Here is a 21,607-nt window from a genome sequence, read left to right as displayed (position 1 = left end):
TACGATGACCAAACCCATTTCTCCAGGGCAGGGATCTGCCCCAGGGCCCACTCCCAGCGAAGCACAGCGAGGCCCACGCTTGTCCACTCCAGTCTCGTGCCCTCTTACCCAGGACAGCTTCACTGAAGCTAGTGGTCTGGAGAGAACAGGATGAGGATGGTGAGGCGTGAGGACTCACTGACTGACGGTCAGGTGAGTGGGAGCTGTGTGGGAGGCTGCTACAGGGCTGGGGGCAGCCACTGAAGCCCCACTGAAGCTCCCCCGAAGAAGGAAGCAACAAGGAGAAGTAATGGAGGAGAGTAGGGGAAGGAAGAATGTCAGTGGGAACCTTGGGCACCCAAAGGAGGAAGCTGAGGCAGGAGAGAGCTGAGTGGGCCTGCCGGACGCCCACATACAAGTCTCTGTCCCTAGGTAGGAAGTGGGGCCAACAGAGCTGGGGAAGCAGATGGCCGTGCATGCATATAAGGATTTGTATCACCCGTGGCTCACGCCTGTAACCCTAGCTACTCAGGAGGCTGAGATCTGAGGATCAGGGTTCAAAGCCAGCCTGGGCAGGAAAATCCGTGAAACTCTTATCTCCAATAAACCACTATAAAGCCAGAAGTGGTGCTGTGGCTCAAGTGGTAGAGCGCTCGCCTTGAGCCGAAGAGCTGAGGGACAGCGCCCAAGCTAAGTTCAAGCACCACAACCAACAACAACAACAAAAAAGATTTGTGTTGGAGCAAGGGTGGATATAGAGAACACACAGAGGCCAGGAGACTAGAAGTCATCTCCTCTGGTGATTCTAGAGCGCACACGCACGCGTGCGCACAAGCGCGCGCGCGCACACACACACACACACACACACACACACAAATGAGGAAATTGAGAGCTAGTCCCAATCCCTTTAGTAGTTAGTACCAATTTCTGGGCCAAAAGTTTATGTCCTTTCTAGAGGGGCTCAGCCTGATCCTCCAATCTGACTGTATACCAGGTTTTCCTTATTACTAGTAGAAAGCTGACAAGGCTTGGCAACCTTGTCTCAACGTGGTGAAGTGTGTTGGAATCCATTAGTAATGTCTGCCATGGGTTCAGAGGGAGGAATGGTAGTGTGGGTCCTTTAGAAATGCCCTGTTTAGCCAAACAATGTCTGAAACATCCCCTTTTTACTCTAATCCTGGCCTATCTTCCAGAGTAAGCCAGGGGGCATCTTTCTCCAGAAGCTTTCCTGAGGGCCCAGGCCCTGGGGTCTCTCCTTAGCTTCAGGAACTGTGAGAGTCAGTTGCACTTCCTGGGACCTGACCACTGGCCCCTACCTAGCCTCATACAGTTGTCATAGCAACACTTCAAGTTGTCATAGCTGCACTTCAAGAGGAGGAATGCAACCAGCACTCCCCAGGGCCTGAACCAAAGTGTCAATGTCACCCAAGTGGCCAGGCCCCCCAATCCATGGATAGAAGTCCTATTAACCTCTGCATTTTCTAGAAGGAAACCAAGGCTTGGAGGAGCTGGGCTGATGCATGCAGGTCCACACAATAAATCTGGGACAAAGTGTGGAGTCAAACTGGCAGGTGACCTTCAAGGCCACAAGCATAGACAGTTCCCCATGGGGCCATGTTCCTGGCCCACACAGTCAGCTCTTTTCTTAATCCCCAAGCTGTAGCACTGAGCATACATAGGGTCTGGGAGCACACCAGGAAGTTCATGAACATTTATCTATTTATAAATATTTGCACAAAGCAAAATATAGCATGGTTCTAAAGGGCTCTAATCTTGGAGCCAGATCCTAATTCTATTTCAGACACTTAGAAGCTGTGCCGCATAGGGCACATTAGATAACCTCTTGGTGCCTCAGTTTCTTCATCTATAAAATGGGGACAAAGCACTGTCTGCTTTGTGGGAATCAGTGAGTGCTAATGAGCATCCTAGTAAGAATCCTTAGCACAATGCTGGCCCAGAACAAATAGGCATTGGTTTTGTTTTTGCTGCTAGACCTGTAGTGTGGCTAGGCCTTGACCAGATCCAAATATTCACTTTTTATTTTTCCAGTTACTACTCCAGGTCCTTTAAATACACATGGAAAATGCTCTGGGCTAAGTCAAACCTGTTTTGCCTTCCGTGGGGACCAGAGGACCCTAGACCTGTAGGGAAAAAACCTCCAGAGTTCTAAAGATCTGGGTTTGTCCAGGCTCTGTGTTCTTGGTTTTTCCTTGGCCTTGGTTTTTGCCTTCTGTTTGATGGGCAGAAGGTTCATGGGGGGGGGGGGGGGGAGAGGAAGGGGAGGAACAGGGAGACTTACAGAAGGGCTGAGGTGGGACAGGGTCTCTCCCTTCCCACAGGCACTGGGCCACCCCCCCCCCATTTCCTGTATCAGCCCTTCTCCTCAGCCTCGGCCTCCTTACCTTCCTGTGTCCCGTGAAGAAGAGGGAGAGGTGGTGCATGGAGCCACCATTGCGGCCCAGTTCTTTCTTGAGGGTGCGGGGCGAAGGGATGGCCCAGGCGGACGAGGTGCCCTCGCCGTCGGAGCAGTGCAGGGTCGTGTCGGAGGAGAAGCAGGGCCCGCGGGCCTCCTGCAGCAGGCTGCCTTCGCTGTGCGTCCGGCGCCGCAGCGAGTTCTGCACGCGCAGCGAGAGGCCCTCCTCGGCCCCAGGCCCCGTCTCGATCATGCTGCTGCGCTTGGCCTCGCTGCGCTCCCCATAATTGTCATCACTGGTGTCCTCCTCCTCGTCTTCCTCTCCTTCTTCCCCCTCCTCTGCTTCTTCTGCATCCTCCTCCTCTCCAGAGCTGCCCCCCTCCGCCCCTTCCTGCTGGCTGAAGGCGCTATCCAGCCGGACCTCGGGGATCACGAAGCTGGGTCTGGAGGCCACTGCTGATGGCTCCCCGGAGCTTGGGGTCTCCTTGGCCGGGGCCTCCACTGACAGGGAGACCTGGGTGGGAGGCGGATCTTGATGGGGTGGAAGGTCCTGGGAAGGGGGCTCTGGGATGGCAGGGAGGTCTTTGTTGAGCAGAGGGTCCTGGCTAGGAGCAGGCTCTTGATCAGCAGGAGGGTCCTGGCAGGATAGAGGGGCTGGAGCTGGAGGAGAGGAGTCCTTGCTTGGAGGGGCCTCTTGGAGTGGGGGCTCCTGGCAGGTAGCTGAGTCTTCACTGGACAGTGATCCTGGGCCAGGAGCAGGTTCTGGCCCGGAAGCGGAGTCCTTGCTGGGTGGGGCATCATGTCCAGGAGAGGGTTCTTTGCTGGGTGCAGGATCCTCAGTACCTGGCCCCTTTCCCTCTTCCGAGGGCATCTCCCCCTTGTCATCTGCCTCTGTCTCAAGCATCTGGGAAACACAAAGACAACAAGGTAAGCTGGGGAGGAGAGGTGGGGAGGTGCCAGACACAGCGGCTGCGCACGAGGCAGCATCATAGGTGGCAGCTGGCAGCAGGTGAACCCTGCGCCCCAGAATGCAGCAAGGCCCAGTGCCAGACAGAAACTCAGAAATCCCTTGGCTCAGCTCTGTTAGATTCCACCCTGGACGCTTCTCTCCACTTGGAGGGAGAAGAGCCACATGTCTAGATCTTTCCGTGTGCTAGGTACGAGGCCTGCTGGATCTCCCTCTCGCCCATGCCCCGCCCCGCTGCTCTGTAAGGGGTGCGTCACTGTCCTCATTTACAGAAAAGGAAACAGGGGTGATGTTGCCTTTAAAGTGAGTAAAGGAGAAGCCAGGTGCTTCTGCCTCCATGGACCAAAGTCAAAAGATGTCCCTACGCCAGAGCCATCTCCAAGTGATAGAATATTGAACCTAGCTTTTAAAGGGTCTCTCTCCTGGAACCAAGTTTTAAAAAAAACAACCAAAAACCAACTCCAAGTGAGTCACTCAAACAAGAATCTGCTCTAAATGTTAAGTATCTTTTTGAAACCAGTAAACTGGAATGAAACCAGAACTGTAAAATACTGCCCACACCTGCGTTAACCAGATGTCACAGGCACATGGCGTCTCGCCGAGGGATCATCTACCCAGGGATTTTTAAACTGTTTGGAGGAAGCTCAGGGATTCAAAAATAAACCCATTTCCTGCCTTGCATACGACCCAAAGAACCCTTAGGGGTTTGCTGGGTTCCAACAGTAGATCTCATTTGCACAGGAAGAAGTGGCTCTTGGAGTGAGAGTCTGAAAAGCAGTGATGTCACAAGGAGGTTGGGCCCAGGAAATCAGGAGTGCTCCGGGCAGGGGGCCTCAGGCACACAGGGAGAAGAGCTAGCTGGGCTCGGCCTGCGCTGGGCCGCTTGCTGGTCATACTCATGGACTTGGAAGACAGGAACAAGAGCCATTGAAAGGCCACATTGTGTTCTTCAGCCAAGCCAAGTGTCAGCGACTCACATCTGTAATCCTAACTATACTCAGGAGGCTGAGATCTGAGGATTGCAGTTTGAAACCAGTCCAAGACGGAAAGTCCATGAGGCTCATCTCCAATTAACAACCAAAAGGCTGGAAATGGAACTGTGGCTCAAGGGGTAGAGAACTAGCCTTGAGCAAAAAGACCTCGGGGACAGGTCCTGAGTTCACACACACACACACACATGCACACACACACACACACACACACACACACACACACACACACACAAACACAACCACAGGAATGTGTGTGTGCATAAGGCAATGGCAAAAAAAAAACTTCAGCAACAACTGCCCCCAGAATGTGGACTCCAAGCTCTTCCTTGTAGAGCCCATAAATGACCGTTTGACAGGTAAGAAAACTGAGCCCAAGCATGGACTGCTACTTACTGTTATTGTACAGCTGCTCAAAGACCAAGAAGCCCCATGACTGACACAGAAGTCATTGAAACTGTGCTGGCAAAGCCCCATGCCCAGCTGGGAACAAGTGACCCAGCCGTGGCCCTGTCAGCCACAGGTGGTACACACACAGGCCAGGGGTCACCTGTACCTGGGAGCAGTGAGCAGAAGTGAAAGCACAGTACAGGGAAGTGGAGGGAAGAGCCACATGTCTGGGAGCATGAAAGTGAAAGCCCTCCCTCCCACTCCCCCTGTCCTCCTTCCCCCGGCAGGGAGGAAGGGGAGCCTGGGGATTCCAAGTCACTGACCTGGCCGGTGTCAGCCAGGGTGCCCCTGGACCAAAGAAAGGTGCCTCTGAATCCAGGTCCTTTTATCCTGGGAATCCTGCCTGCAGCTGAGAAATGGCCTGTCCCCATTGCCTACGCACAGAGATGGTGGGGAAGGGGGGAGGGCGGAAGGGTTCCTTCCTAGAATGACACCACTGTGGGATGGAGTAGAGCCTGTCATTGGCCTTCTGGGCCTTCAAGTGTCCACCTGTGAAATGCAATAACCACCGTGCCCACGCAACAAACCAGGAGAACATGCTCTAGAAAGCTCCTAAAGGAGATGATGGTGATGGTAGTCATGGTGACTTTAAAGATGGATCTAGAGGGAAATTCTCGATTCAAAGACCTCATACAGAAGCACATCTTTCCTACAAATCCCCTAGAAGTAAACTCTGCTGGCTGTTCAGAAGCAAAGTTGAGCCCTGCTCTAGAATTCCAGGAGACTTCAGGCCTGTGCTTCAGCCTCCTCATCCAATTACCTGGGGGTCGGGGTGGGGACTCTCCACTCAGACAGGGAGCCTCAGGGCCCAGCTTGGTCAGTGCAAAGACACCCTGAGTAATTCAGGGGCTAGGTGGGGACCAGAGCCTAGGCCTTCGGGCTCTGTTATTTCCAAGCCAGTTTCTGAGCAGTCCCTGTCCCCAGCCCATCACTCCACTCACCATGGAGAAACTCCATCAGGAAAAAACAAACCGTCCCATGGCCAGTTCCCACATCCACAATACCTTTCCTCACAGCCACCAGCCCCACCTGCCTCTCCAAGTCCTGGAGAAAGATGGGATGCAGCAGCAGCACGCGGTGACCTCAGGGCCTGGCACAGAATGGCACTAAGACAGGAGCAGGCTAAAATCTCCCCTTTCCTGGGGAGTGGGGCAGGGCACAGGCCCATCCCAGTGGGCCTGTCAGCAGAGCCCGCCCAGTCCCCTGGGGGAAAAGTGCAGCACCAGGCCCCAAACCAGAAATGCGAGTCAGCCTGCCTCTGCCAACCCAGCCCTAGACTGAGGCCAAACCAAACAAAGCCAAGAGGGGAAGTGCCACTCTGGCAGGGGGGCCTGTCCCCAGAGGGCCCTACCCGGATGGATTGGCCAAGAACCACCCAGGACTGAAGAGCTTGCAGAGTGCTCTGCGGATACGTGCTTTGAGTCTCCAATCAGACTCTGATTTTGATCCCAATGGGGCCACTTTCTGGCTGTGCAACTCTCGCCAAGCCTCTTGACCTCTCAGAGCCTCTGTCTCCTCATCTGGAACAGAGCCCAGGGATACCACATTGGACTCACAAACTATGGTTAATCTCCCAACAGTGCCTGGCCCAGGAAAAGCATGTGACACAAAGGTGGTTATTAGTATCTTGCTTTAATGAGCGGAGATGAAGAAACTGAGGCCCCAGGCAATAGGAGAATTCCGAAGACGGCAGAGTCTAGAAAGATGAAGACTCCAGCCTCCTGCCCCAGGTCTCTGACCAGCAAGGATTTGAAGTCCTTTCTCAAGGGGAGGAGGGACCCACAGAGAGGGGATTCAGGCCTTAAGCAAGCACTGCCCATGGTCTCTGGCCTGGGCTTGTCCCACACTGAGCAAAAGCTGCACAGACAAGGCCCAGCACTCTCTGTTCTTTGCTGAGCTCCCAGGCTGGCTGGTAGGTTTGCTCAAGCCGAGATCCTGGGAGAGCTGGGGTGAGAGTAGAATTGAGGGGGATGTTACTGGGGGGAGAGGGGGAGGGAGTAGGTGGGGGCGCAGCTATAGAAGACCTGATAACTTCAGGAGCTGCTGAGGTGACTGACAGGTGCAGGACAGAATTAAGGCAGGTGAGTTAAAGGTGTGGTTGAATAATAAATGGCAGGCATGAATTGTAGTCAGCAAGTTAATGACACACGAGGTGTCTGCATCAAACAGCTCTGGGCGTGTGTGTGTGTGTGTGTGTGTGTGTGTGTGTGCGTGTGCGTGCGTGCGTGTGTGTGTGTGTGTGTGTGTGTGTGTGTGTGTGTGTGTGTGTACTCATTTGTGCACTCATTCATTCTTCAGCCACAGGAGTGGATACAGGAGGGGCAGCAGGGAACAAGTCTGCTGGTGAAGCAGGTAGGAAGTGTAATGTGCTAAGGGAGTATGCATTTAGGAAATGCAACAGCTGGTGACACCCTGCTAGGCAGCTGTTCTAATAGGCCACAGTGACTAGAATCCAGTCAGAATCAGGAGTTGGTGTCTCAGGTCTGTAATCCTAGTTATTTAGGAAGCTGAGATCTGAGGATCAAGGTTTGAAGCCATCCTAGGCAAGAAAGTCTGTGAGACTCTTATCTCCTATTAAACACACACACACACACACACACACACACACACACACACACACACACACACACACACACACACACACACACACACACACACACACACACAAAAGCTGGAAGTAGACCAAGTTGTAGAGCACCAGCCTTGAGCAAAAATGCTAAGGAACAGCACCGAGGCACTAAGTTAAAGCCCCAGTATTTTCTCTCTCTCTCTGTTTCTCTGTCTCTGTCTCTCTGTCTCTCTGTCTCTCTGTCTCTCTCTCTCTCTCTCTCTCTCTCTCTCTCACACACACACACACACACACACACACACACACACACAGTATCCTAGAGAGACCAGTCTGCTTGCCGGACTTTATGTGCAGATTGCTGGCTTGTGCTGCCCTGCTCTCCTTCCCAAGGGGTCTGTATCTCTCCATCCTCCATCGATCACCTCTTCGACCTGACTGGACCATGGTTAATTCTACCCTGGTCCTGTCTGTTAGCACACAGGAAATGGACCAGGCCCTCTAAATGGAGCTACTGTTTAGGGTCTAATCAAATCCTCTTCCAAATGCAATCCAGAGCTCAGAACAGGCTGGGGAAGGGTGGCAGCTATGACGCCCTGATCATCATCGCTCCCGCCAGCTAGGACCACCGGATCCCAGACCCCATCAACTGCTGGGTTCTAGGGGTGGTGGTGGGCTGCTCAAGTGACTTGTCCAGTACCATACAGCCGCCGATGATGGAGCCAGGGTCCCAGAAGCAACCTGTGGCTCTCACAAAGATGATTCATCACATTCACTAGATGCCCCGGGCAACATCTGCCCTCCAAAACCACTTCCTGCTTTGGGAGGGGCAGGGTCTGGGAGGTTTGCCTCCAGGAAACTCTTATCTCCAATTAACTACCAAAAAAAAAAAAAAAAAAGAAGTAGAGCAGCCTGTGTAGTCAGGATTTACCGAAAGAGGATAAAGCCCAAAGACCTGAGCTGGAATCATCTCTCCACCTTCTGCTAGCCCTGAGATCCTAGGTTGACTTCTTTCTTTTTTGGCTTGAAACTGAGTATAGACAAATTTGCCCCTTTTGCTGAGAGCCAGAGAAAAGTCCAGGAAAGTGTTGGGGGGTGGGGGTGGGGTAGACAGAAACTCATCAGAGAAAGGGAGAGTCCTTTAGAACCTCTTCTTAGACTTGGACCTCCATGCATGCTCCAAGTTGTGTCTTCAAGTTTGGCAGACCCTGAACCTCTAGCTTCAGGGCCTCTGGCTCCGTGAACCTCGGCTACTCAGCAGACATGTGACTCCCTCCACCCACCTCAGTCTAGCACCTCCACATCTGGCTTGTTGATACTCCAGAACTTCATATCCCTCCAGAATGGGTGCCCTGTCCCCTTTGTCCCCCAACTTCACAGTTGTTCAGAAGGACAGCAGCAACATCTGGCGGGGGTACCTGCTCTTGTTTTACATTTCCTGGCTGAGGGGCCTTTGGGGCATGGTTTCTCTGTGCCTCAGTTTCTTTAACCATAACATGGGGTTAAGAGCAATTCCTCAAGGTGATTTTAGAGAAATAAGCAAGCTAACATGACTAGCTTGGTCACATGAGCACTCTTTATTCATGGACACAGCTCGGTTTTGACCTCTCCCTCAATGGATTTCCTCTGAGCCTCTCTGCACTCCATTGGGTGCCAGGGCACCATCAGGATCGCTTGGTGTCGCCCCCCCCCCCCTTACTTTCTCCTGTAACCATCTAGTCTCCTGGGGACAATCATGCTGTGAAGCGTCAGGTCAGATGCTGTCCAGGCCATAGGGCTGGTCCAGACCTCTCTCCTGAGGCTATGCAGCATAGGCAGCCTTGGCCAAGCCCCATGGGGGAGAACTCCGCAGCCAGACTTGGTTCTAGGTTCTGTGGATAAGACAGGGAAGCTGTGGTTCTGTCTGCTGGGTGATTACAGTCTAGAAAGGAAGGATGGAGACTAACCAAGGTACTACCCACATAAGCATGGGATACACTGCAACCCCTCATGTCAAGGAGAGGCACGGTGGGGAGGGGGGGGACACCTGTGTCGGAGGTCAGGAACTCATCTCAGTGGAACCACCTGAGACTGAAATCTGCCCTGGCAGCGAGTACCAGAGCGGTGGAGAGGGGACCTGGCATGGAGCCCTCCTTCTAGCTACCCCAGCAGTACTAACTCCCCATGCCCCAGACTTGCATTCACAATCCTCCCCTGAGTTCATTCCTCCCAATGGAGCCCCTATATATAATGTCACCACCTGTCATCCAAACTAGGACCTGAGTGTCATGCTCTCCTCCCTCTCCTTCTTCTCTACCTCTTAAGGACCCTCATGGCTCACAAACTTGTCAGGGGCTCAGGAGGGCAACACACCCCGAAGGGAGCATACCCATTCCACTGAAAGCAATGTGGGGGCCCAGAGCAGAAGCAGCTTGACTCGGGTCAGAAGTTCAGGACAAAGGAGGAAGAGGGAGGAGGATGGAGGCGGTGTTTCTGATCAAGATGTACTGCCTCCATAAATGGACATGTTCAAAGAAAACACTCTTGTATAAACTAATTGATGTTAATAGAAAATAAAGTAATGGAGATTCAGGACAAGGAGGGGGAGAATCTCTCAAGACCGAGAAGACAGGAGCCCCAAATCTCACAGAAACCTTCCCTAATCTTGGCATTGTCCCCTGATCAGCCAGCTAGAGAGTCACTCCCTAGCCCTGCCTCAAGGTGGTCCTGGGTTCGAGGACTGTGCTCTCCCATCACCACCCTATCAGATCTCTAGGAGTCATAGAACTCACCTCAGTGATAGGGACACCCATAATCTCTGCACCCCACCCCCCACCTCACAGTCCCATTTACATCTCCAGCTCTTACATTAGAAAAGTTTAGAGCAGGGCTGCCCAGCTGCTTCCTACAGTGATGAATGCTTAGCCAAAGGAGGGCTCCAGGCCCCGCCCATCCCTGGGCACTCCCCTTGGGGACTAGTTCATTATGGGCTCTACCATCACCCCCTTCCTCTATGGTTTAAAACATCTTCTCTGCTGGCTATGTGTACACACTGTCTTGTTTCTCCAGTATCTCTGCCCTTCCCTGAGAGCCTCAGTCATTCTCTTCCCCATGCCCTGGCTGGAGGGCTCAGGGCTCCCTATCAGTGCCTGGCCTGCCTGGCTCCTATGGCTCAGGGTAGGCCCTGCTTTGGCTCACCAGGATCATGGCCCTGGCTTCCCCCTGCTTCCCAGAATTACTCAGCAAATACCCACAGAGCCCAGATAAGTGCTAAGGCTTGTGCCACACACTGGAGCCAAATGGCAGCAAGGCCCATCTCTGCTGTGAAGGTGCCAGGTCTGTGGGAAAGAGACTGGAGCAGAGGGCTGGGTCAACGCTCACCATGTAGCCCTGCCTACCAGGGCTATGGAAGCACAGAAGCAGCTAGGAAAGGCTAGAATGGCTTAGGGAGGAGGGATGGGACAGGGGCTGCAGCTGGAAACAGGAGGGTCCACTGGGGGAAGTATGGTGGTTCCATGGGGCAGGAGCTGAGGAATTCGGACCCTCCCCTGAAAACAATATTATTATGCTGGGAAGGTGGCTCTGTGGTAGAGCGCTTGTCTTGCAAGCATGAGGCCCTGGGTTCGATTCCTCAGCACCACATAAGCAAAAAGAAAAAAAAACCAACTAAAAACAATATTATTATTCATAGGATTGTGTCTCGGCTTACTCACCCCTCTCCCATCAGTCTCTTCTGTTTATTTGCCTTTTGATCTTGTGCAAGTTACTTAACCTCTCTGAGTTCTAGTTTCCTTATTTGCAAATAGGGCCAATGATGGTAACCCCACAGGCTTGTTGGAAGTGAGTCTATGCAAAGGCCTGCATAGCAGATGCTCAATTAATGGTCCCCACTGCCCTGCCATCTAGCTTGTTGTGGTGTCCACTAGCTGTGGCTCCACCTTCCCTAGCTGTAAGGATGGTGCTGAGCAGATATGCCTTTCAAAGGGGTTGAGCAGATATGCTTTTCAAAGAATTCCTTAGCTTCTGTCTGGAATGCCCTGCCATACTTCCTCCTGTGGTCTGTGCTGTGTCTGGCTGCAGCCCCCATCCCACCTCCCCATTCTCTCCTCCCTGAGCTGTCTCGGTTGCTTCTGTGCCTCTGTAATCGGGACAGGGCTGAGGAGTGAGGGTTGACCTGGCTCCTACCCCAGTCTCTCCCACTGACCCGGCACCTTCAGGGCAGAGAATGGATCTTGTAAGTACTTGGCTCTAGTGCGTGACACAGGCCTTGGCACGTGTCTGGGCTCTATAGGTATTTGCTGAGTAATTCTGGGGAACAAGGAGAAGCCAGGGCCATGTTCCTGAGCATTGGCAGGGAGCCCAAAGCCCTCCAATCAGGGTATGGAAAGGGGCAGTACTGGGGCTGATGGGACAAGCAGAAACTAGACTTGATGAAGTAGAGATTTAAGGTGTGCAAATATGCATGTGCACATGCGCAAACACACATACACACACACACACACACACACACACACACACACACACACACACACACAAATAGGAGCCTGGTCTGCTTGTTCTGTCCTCCTATCCCATGATTGCCTTTCTTGTTCTCATCACTTCTTTTCCCCTCCCTTTCTTCCTCCTTTCCCCAGGACCAAGTACTTAGTCTGGAGACTAGGCTAGGTAGCAGTAAACAATGCCACATGCAGGCCCCTTGTCACTCCTGTGGCTGGAGATGGGAGAATAGAAGTCTGATTCTGCTGGTGAGGGAAGAGTCAGAATTCCACACACCTGACTTCTTTCCAAACAGAGCTTCCCTCTGTCCCCCCGGCAATGTTCTACTCAAAGGTGATGGTGGGAGGGGAGGAGGGGAGAGACTGTGCCATGCCTGGGAAGATCACAAAGCTAAAATTTGGAGCTAGGTCATCTGAGGTTGACTCCCACCTCGAACTATGCGGCCAAGTCTGTGTGATGCCTCCCTCAGCGGGCTTCTGTGGGGTGTGCAGAGGCAGAGCCTGGCACACTGAAGTGTTTAATACACAGCGCGGACCCTTCACTCGTGGATGGGCAGCAGAGGCCAGCCCTAAACTCAGGCGCCACCCTGAGCAGCAGCTCAGCACACCAGACCACTTTGGGAAGTAGAGGCAGAGGGAGGGAGACAGACCATGGTGGTGAAGAACTGGGGTAGGGCCTAGAGATTCACCATCTGGGGCTCAAATCCCGGCTCTACCACCTCCAATCTCAGTGCCTGTATGTAGCCAGCTTAACCTCTAAAGGCTGGACTTTTCGTTAAGATGGCGAGAGAGACATTAAGTGCTCCTCCCACAGCACTTCTGGCAACAATCCACATAAAGAGCAAGGGACACACACACACACACACACACACACACACACACACACACACACACACACACACACACACACACACACACACACACACACACACACACACACACACACACACACACACACACACACACACACACAGAGTAGGTGCTCAGTAAGCACCTGTAATCTTCACAACAATGACTTCTACCATCATTGGCACCCTTGACTCCCTTTCCTGCATTCAATTCTGGGACAGGGCACCTGGCACATTCTGACCTTCACAGCAGCCTACAACAGGAGTCTTATTGGTGCATGCTTTAGGGGAGAAGACTGGGGTCCAGGCCAAAGGCCTTGGAGGCTAGGAGATGGTCAGGCCTGTGCTAAGCTTTCCTAGGGGCTTAGCTTCCTGTGTGGCCTAGGCCTGTCTGCATGTGCATCAGTAGATCTGGGAATCCACAGAGTGTTCTGGAACCAATCCTCCACAGATTACCAAGTGACAATGGTATATTCATAACCTTGTCATAAGCAAAGAAACCAAACTCAGCGCTGCCCCCAGATCATCTCTGCAGCTCAGAGCCTCAGCCAGCCCAGAAGGGTCAGATCTGGGCCCAAAATATAGCCAGATCTTCCTGTCCCAGGGACACAGCAAGTATAGAAATTTCGGGGCAAGCGGCGAGCTCTCCTTTGCAGAGACCCCCTTCCTTGTCTTGTCTTACTCCTTCAAGGCCTGCCGTGCTGGGGGCTCCGTGAGCAGCGTTACAGAGGGAGGCTCTTCCACTCATGGACACAGCACTGGGCATCTGGACACTGGACTCATCCACGATGCTGTGGCTGAAGGTCACCCTCCAATGCCCCCAGGCACACTCCAGCCTTCCTGGCAGATGTGCCCTGTCTCTGCTGGGGAGTGAGGCTGGGGATGGGTTGGACTGAATCTGGTCCAAATTCACCATCCTGACAACCCCCTGTCATGAGACTTTCATGCCCCTCAGTTTCCCTCGGACCTGACTATATTCTGCTCAGTAGCCCTCATTAGCCCTCTAGGATAAAATCCCAGCCCTCACCATGGCTACTCGCCCCCATTTATCTTTTTTTGTTTGTGTGTGCCAGTACCTGGGCATTGCTCAAGGTTAGTAGCACTCTACCACTTGAGCCACTTCTAGCTTTTGGTTGGTTAATTGGAGATTAGGGTTTCATGGACATTCCTACCTGGACTGGCTTCAAAGCGCAATCCTCAGATCTCAGCCTTCGGATTAGCTAGGATGACAGGCACTTGGCTACCCCCCATGTGTCTTCTACTACCCTGTCTCTTTCTCCCCTCTGAACAACCAAATGGAATTGGACCTCAGGTGCCTCTACAGAAAGCCACAGTCATGCAAATACAGCTGCTCTCCCTGCTCCACATACTGGAGACCCTCTACTCATGCTTCAAAAATCCAGCCTACCTGTACATGTATTCTCACCATTTCTGAGAGGATAACAATGTCCCATGGTGAGAAAGGATGGCATTTTTAATAAATCGGATAGACACCCACAGAAAAGGAGTCTTGATTTCTATATCACTCTGTGCAGAAAAAAATATTTTAAATGATAAAACTTCTGGAAGACAAGAGAGTTAAGTTCACCTTCCACATCTGTGGGTTTAAATATCTGCAGATTCAGCTAACCACAGATCGAAAATCTGAAATGAACTTTCTGTAGTGAAAATGTACAGGCTTTGCTCTCTAGTCATTATCCTCTGAATAAGACAGTGTGTAAGGACTGTCCAGACACCTGAATCCGCCAGTGCCCATGTAGACAGGGCACTTGGCACATTCTGACTCTGATGACAGCCTAGAATACCCTGGCATTTGCATTGTATTGGGTATCATCAGTAATCTAGAGATGGTTTATTGTAGACAGGTGCAAGGAAGGATATGCAGTTATTACTACACACAAGGTATCCTGGAACCAACCCCCCACCCATAAAAGGGCAGATGGGATGCCCAAAACCTTTAATGTACAACAAAAACAGACTCAATAAGCACTCTCCATAAAAAAAAAAAAAATAGCAAAGTAGACTGATTAAAATCAAGAACTTCTTTTCTTCAAAGATTCCCAAACAAGAGAGAAGATAAACTCTAGTGTGGGCGAATGCATTTGTAATGTGTTTGTCCAACAAGGAACACATATTTAGAATATTTTTAAATCGCCCACAGATTAGATAAAATCAGACAAGCTGATAGGAAAATGCAGGAAAGACTGGAACAGGCACTTTGCCCTCAAGTGCCTTAATGGCCAACATATGTAAAGGTACACAATCTCATTAGTCATCGAGGAAATGTAAATTAAAACCACAATATGACAGTATCTAATACCTATAGTGTTGGTGAACACAGAAAGCAGTGGACCTATCATACAAGGCTTGATGAAGCGGCACACTTTGGAAAATTATACAATAGTATCTACCAAAGCTAATTACATACACCTCTATGAGTCAGCAACTGAGGTATTTACCCAACACACAGCAAGATAGCGCTTCCAAAGACACATCTGAGCCATCCATAGCAGCCCCAGTCATTACAGCCTGGGACTGGAAACAACTACAATGTTCATGGAAAGTGGAAACATTAGAGTCTATACACACAGTGAAGCCAGAACAGAACAAAATAAAGTACAGTAACATGGATGAATCTCACCATCGAAATGTTAATATAAGCCAGGCACCATCTGTAGTTCATGCCTGTAATTCTAGCTACTCAGGAGGCTGAGATCTAATGATCAGAGTTCAAGGCCATCCTGGGCAGAAAAATCCATGACTCTTATCTCCAATAAATTACCAAACAAACAAACAAACAAAAATCATACCAAAAAAAGTGGAGCTATGGTTCAAGGGATAGAGCACTAGCCTTGAGCAAAAGAAGCTCAGGTACAGAGGCCAGATCCTGAGTTCAAGCCTTAGGATGGACATACACACACACACACACACACACACACACACACACACACACACACACACACACACACACACACATATAATGCTAATGCAAAAAAAGTATCTATCATTGATCCCATTCATACAAAACCAGGCAATACTAATCAATGACAGAAATCAGGATTAGGAATGACCTGTAGTCCATAATGACTGAGGTAGCACACAGGAAGTTTCAGAGTTCTAGAATGTTCTATCTCTTGACCCAGATGGAGGCTACATGGATGTGTTCATTGGGTGAAAATGCATCAGCTACATACTGCTGATCTTTCTCTTACATTAGAATTTTAAAGACAACCCCCACCCACCCGTGTTTCCTCTGTTCTCTAACTGAGAGCTCTGGGTCCTTTGTACACACTCTACTAGCACATTCCAACCATTTCCCCTGCAAAAAGCTGCTGTCTTACTTCCCTGTTCTTTGAATGCCTTTGGAGTTATTGTCCCCCTCCCAACTATCTCACCCACAGGTGTAACACTTAGAGCAGCCACCCATGAGATAAGAGCTCAGCATTCCCAGTGCAAGATGACCCTGAGTCCAGGCGCATGACGAATCTCTATGAGCTGTACAAATTCATTGCATTTGACCAGTGATGCTGGGAGCTCCTCAGGCAGTGTCCCAGGCAGGAGAGGCCCCGGGAAAGTACTGTGAAGCTGAATCTATCCCTCAAGTCCCAAACCCACACAGTGGTCTTTAGGACACAGTAAAATACTACCTAAGATACTGGAAGGCAGCTTCAATACCTTGGCAGAAGCACATCTGCCGGGCAGAGGGGTGGAGTGGGACAGGGACCCATTCTTTCAATAGGCAAGTATCTACCCAGGCAGATTCAACCTCACTTCCTGCAGACTGGATTCTTTTCCAAGGTTCCCACAGGGAACCTAGCAAAGCCATGCTGCTTTTCTCCATTTCCTGCTCATCTTTGACACTAACGATTAAATCTTGCATGTCTACACCTCCTGGACTTGGCAAGTGACACAAAAGGCACTTAACATACATAGACGGGAGATAGAAGGCCAGGACAGGACAGAGCTACTATTTGGACCAGCCAGGAACTCCATTAACAGAGGTCTGAGCAGGGAAGGTTTCATGTCCTGGCTGGACACCACTGGCAACCCGACTCGAGGAGTGGCAGAGTAATGCCACCTTCTGTTTCACGTCCCTTCCCCTGGCTGCTTCCTGCCAGTCATTTGGCCCTCAGAGGCTCTGTCCAATCCTTTCTCTGCCCACTTCCTGTCACCTCACCCTCTGCCCCCTGCCCTGAGTGCCAAAGTTCTATCAACTCAAGGTTAACCCCAATGAGAGGTACCAGGACAGTTTAGGGAGCCTCAGCTCTGTGGTTTAAAAAAAATTAAAAAAAAAAAAAAAGCACCCACTCACTGGTGGCTCTCACCTATAATCCTCACTACTCAGGAGGCTAAGGATCACAGTTCGAAGCCAGCCTGAATAGAAAAGTCCCCGTAAGACTCTTCAATTAACCACTCAAAAGCCAAAAGTGGAGCTGTGGCTTAATATGGTAGAACCTAGAGCAAAAGAGCTCAGAGGCAGCACGTAGGCCCTGTGTTCAAGCCCTGTGACCAACGACAACAAACACGAAAAACAAAAAAGCACCCAATCTTACCACACGCAACTTACTGCATTCTCTGCCTTCCTAGGGTGAAGGCATAGGGAATTCTCTGGCAGCAGCCTGGGTCGTGGTGCCAGGTGCAAGCAAACTGACCCACAGAGGGCAGAGGAGGAGGGAAGCTCTGAGCTGTCCAGAGCAGGGGCACTTCTGGCAGCTCTCCATACATGGGCAGGGACAGACACTCTAGGCCACCATCAGAATGAACAGGCTAGCCTGAGACTTCTCCTTTCTCCTCAGTGCCTGGAAGTTCCCATCTCCCAAGTGGCTCAGGGCCCTGCACCCCTGTGTCCCCATCCCCACTCCTGGATGCCTGGGTGGAGCTTGTGTGCTGCTCCTGGGGCTGAGCCCAGCTGGCCTGCTGTGAGTGGCTCCAGCCTCCCCAGGCTGAGGAGGCTGAGCCATAAGCAGCCTTGTTTATCCCTAGGAGGAATGATGGTTTTCCCTGAGCAATGACATCTTGGAAACGGCCTGGCTCGACAAACAACAACAAACCTCCCAGCTGGGGCCTGGGTTGCAGCTTGCATGAGAAGGCTTCTACCCAGAGGCGCCTGAGGAAAAGGTCAGAGGCTGCTTCCCTGATGAGCCAGACCCTGGCCCTGACCCTGACTCCTGGAACCAGAGAATAGGAGAGAGTGTCCAGAGGATGGGATGACTATAAGGAGCCTAGCAATACCTGATCCAGCTCCTGGTTGGCCCAAGTGGGAAAGTGAATTGGAAAAGTTGGCGTATTCCCCTCAATTGTCTCTTGAACAAGACTTCCAGGAGCCTGGGTCTCCTGGGCTTTTTGTACCACATACGCTGCTTTTCCAAAAACCAGAAGGCTTCATCGGTCAACCCAAGGGTCTAACAAGGGGTGGGTCACTGGAGTGTGTCCAAGACAAAAGCCAGGTATCCTGAGACTGAGGGCTGAGCAATCGCATCCTGCGTTCTGCGTTGCATGTAACCTCAATAAAAAAAAAAACCCTTCCTTTGCAGCCTCAGTTCCCTCTTTGTCCGCCCAGGAGGGAAAACACACTCTGCCATCTCTAGGGTGTTCATTACAAGCCAAATGGGAAGGAGCTCTCAAGGTCCCTAGAGACCCAGCTGAGCAAGGCACTCCCTCCCCAGCACCCTGCTTACCCAGCCAGCCGAGCAGACCCCTGGCTCAGCACCATTCCCCCACAGGCAGCCAGGCTAGCACCATCCCACGGGGGTTCAGGGAGCTGACTGCAAGCACCCATAGTCTATGCAAAGGACCATGAGCTTTGCATTTGATCTAGCCAGAGATGTCAACCTCCCCTTCACCCCCCCGACAACTCTCCACCCCCACCCCTACTCTCCATAGCTCAGACTATGGTATAGACCCCTGAGTAGATTTTTCCTATTGTCTCGCCTTCCACCAAACCCCACAGAGACTTGGGACCCTTCCTATAGGAGCTCCTTGCCAGGCACCCTAATTAACAGTGCTCACTCCCCTGCTAGGCACAATGCTAGGACTGACATTCTGAGCTTCCTTTCCTACAGAAAATCCCACCCTAGCTAACTGGGGCAACTCAACTCTGCCATCCAGCCATGTCCCTTAGGTGACTAAGGTATGAATAGGCCCACAGCCTGTGATCAATGGGACACAGAGCACCTAGCAGGTCCACCAGTAGTGGGACTTCTTCACACCAGCCGTGGCAGTTTGGTCAGTTAAGACCTGGAAGGAAGAAAAGAGAGGAATTCGGGGGCAGATCAAACAGCATGCACAAAAGTTGGGAAAGAAAGACAAGGTAAGATTGGAAGTGTGATGCTCTCATTGATACCAAGTACTGATAATCAGAAGTCAAATTCCTTTGTCCTAGCTGGAAACCCTGAATATTTCCCAGCAGAGCATCTATCTTTCCCAACTGTCTGTTTCTCCATTTCTGGACTGGGCCTGAGTGAGGCTGACTGTGGAACTTGGCTTCCCGGAGGGCCCGCCCTGGACTAAGCCATGCCATGTGCGAGAGCTGGGGAGAAGGGGAGGTGCCCCTGGGCTGGGCACAGAAGACTCAAGGGGCCATGCTGGAAACTTTGACTCTCACTGCAGGGCCCTGGCTGAGATCCCATGGGCATCAGTGGGACAAGCCTCCACAGCTCCTGCCTTTCCGAGATGCACCCACTCCAGCATCCTGAGAAGGAAGCCAGGAGCCCCCACCATGAGTCTTGGGAGTGTGGAAAGTTTCTACAAGTTGATGGGGAGCCTAGTCAGCCTGCACCAAGCTGGCGTCTCAAGTAGAAGTGCCAGGTTCAAAGCCGAATTGCGTAGCATGGATATGGGTAAAGGCTTCCTCTATGTCAGATCCTCGCTGTTCCGGAGGCAGAGGCCCTCCATCCTGGTCCTGGCTCCAGCCAGACAAAGCCTCTCCCCATTCTGAGCCCAGACTCTCCCTCCCATCTCAGGCCCTGGGTTCAAGGGTTCTTCTTAGACACCTGAGACAAAAATAAGAGATGTGGACCTTCTGAGTTGAGAAAAGCATTGGCCTCTGTCTGCTGGCGTACAGTGGCTGGTTCTGTGGAGAGTGAGTGGGTCTCTAACCATCCCCCTTGCCTTCCTGGGTCTCAGTGGGAGGCAGGGCAGCAGGTGCAGGCCTTTCCCCAAGGGAGCGCTGAGCTCACCAGGTATGTATGGTGAGCCTGCTTGGGTTTCCAGGGGACATTTCTGCCAGAGCCAAGTTCCAGGATCAGAGATGAACCCCTGAAGACCAGCCCTGGACCCTACCTCTTTCCCTGCTAGTAGAACTCCACAAGAATTACCATCCCCACTGCCTGGTGTGCGGCCAGCATCCCTGACACAATAGCCCAGGCTGCGGACCTGAGCGTTCCCTCCCGGTGCAGTGTCCCAAACATTCCTTGTCTCTCCCAGAGAGAAAAGCTGGCTGGCTAGCCCAGAAGCGGGAAGCCTTGAACAGTGGACGCTTGTCCCCTGCCCTTAGTAGGGCATCCCCCCCCCCTCCAGAACACACACACACACACACACACACACACACACACACACACACACACACAGAGCTATCTCAGAATACAACAGAACACAACCCTTTTGGCAACAACGTGCCTATCAATGGCTGCCCTGGGGAAGAAACAATAGAAACCGGGGCATGGGTGGCTTGGACACGAGCCCCCCCACCCCACCCCAGCCCATCCTCACAGACCCCTGTCACCAAGGCACCTACCCAGCACACTCCAGCAGGAACCCAGGCGACTCCTGGCAGCACTCCTGCCTGCCCGCCCGCCCGCCTGCCCGGGTCTCCACCCGGCTCCTCCCGCGGGCGGGCGGCTGAGGCTGTAGCTGCTAGGGCGGGCAGCCGGCCGGCAGTGTCAGGGCTGCCTACCCCAGACAGAGCGCCTTTGTGTCAGCAGAGCTATTTATGGACTTACCCAAGTTCCCCAGGGGAGCGGTACCTGCTGGGAAAAGCAGAACCAAATGACCAGGTTCCACCTCCCACATCTAGGTAGCGTTTTCTTTTTTTCTTTTTTTTTTTTTTCTTCTCAAAACCCTTGCATCACCCCGTCCCTCCTCCCCCTCCTCCTCCTCCTCCCCTCCTCCTCCTCTGTCGCCCTCCCTCCTCCTCCTCCTCCTCCTCCAGCGAGTGCCTTCCCAAACACACACCCTGTCCAGCGAGCAGCCACCACTCTTGCAAAGAGGTTGGATTTCTGTCTTCGATCAAATAGAAAACTCTTGTGATTTTTTTTTTCCCAAACCACTTTCATCCAAGGAGGATTCAGGGATGTCTCATAGAAGAGAGTCCTCAGGCAGCCAGTCCTTCCGCAGAAGAGGCTGCGCTGGCTCCTGGCTTACACGCTCAACTCCACCATGCCGGGTCCCCTGCCACCCATCCCCAAGTCCCCAGCTGGCCCCCCAAAGTGCAGCTGTAGAGGGGGAAGCAGCCATCCTGCTCTGTGGCATGCTCCAGCTCTGGGATCCACCCCACATACCTCCCTGGGGCTCCCTGGCTGGAGCCCTGCAAAGCCCGGCTCCCTGGCAGGACCCAGCCAATCACTGAGGCTTCCCTGTCACACCCCCACCCCCATGCAGCAGCTCCGTCCCACTGGGAGGCTGCGATTGAACTCAGGGTCCTGCAGCCAACACAGCTGGCTGGAGAATGCACTGGCCCTCGGGGAGGCCAGGGAGTGGTGGCTTTAGTCACCTCCCAGTGTCCCGGCTGGATACATGGAGGCTTTTTTTTTTAATTTTTGTTTTTTGGGGGTTTTGTTGTGGTTTTGTTTTGTTTTTCTCCAGTACCAGGGTCTGAGCTCAGGGTCTCATGCTCTCACACGGCTTGCTCACTCATGGCTGATGCTCTACCACTAGAGCTGTGTCTCTAGTCTAGAATTCTGCAGGTTATTCAGAGATGGAG

At 52.2% G+C, this 21,607-nt stretch overlaps 1 protein-coding gene across 1 annotated transcript in view; it reads right to left on the bottom strand.

The window, feature by feature from the left end:
- LOC138820439 (regulator of G-protein signaling 3-like) overlaps positions 1-20,518 on the bottom strand; it is a gene marked incomplete at its 3' end in the record, with an annotated part of 30,319 nt that extends 9,801 nt beyond the window's left edge. The window contains exons 1-2 of the mRNA XM_070012068.1: positions 20,423-20,518; positions 2,382-3,296 (exon numbers count right to left, since the gene is read on the bottom strand). Coding sequence (XP_069868169.1) covers positions 2,382-3,296 — 915 coding nt within the window. The remainder of the gene's footprint in view (positions 1-2,381; positions 3,297-20,422) is intronic.
- Positions 20,519-21,607: the final 1,089 nt, after the last annotated feature.

Source organism: Dipodomys merriami, unplaced genomic scaffold, assembly GCF_024711535.1.
Source record: "Dipodomys merriami isolate MVZ:Mamm:240054 unplaced genomic scaffold, mDipMer1.0.p SCAF_886, whole genome shotgun sequence".
Classification (NCBI taxonomy): Eukaryota; Metazoa; Chordata; class Mammalia; order Rodentia; family Heteromyidae; genus Dipodomys; species Dipodomys merriami.
Note: the sequence above shows the minus strand (reverse complement) of the source record. Positions and strands in the feature narration are given on the sequence as shown.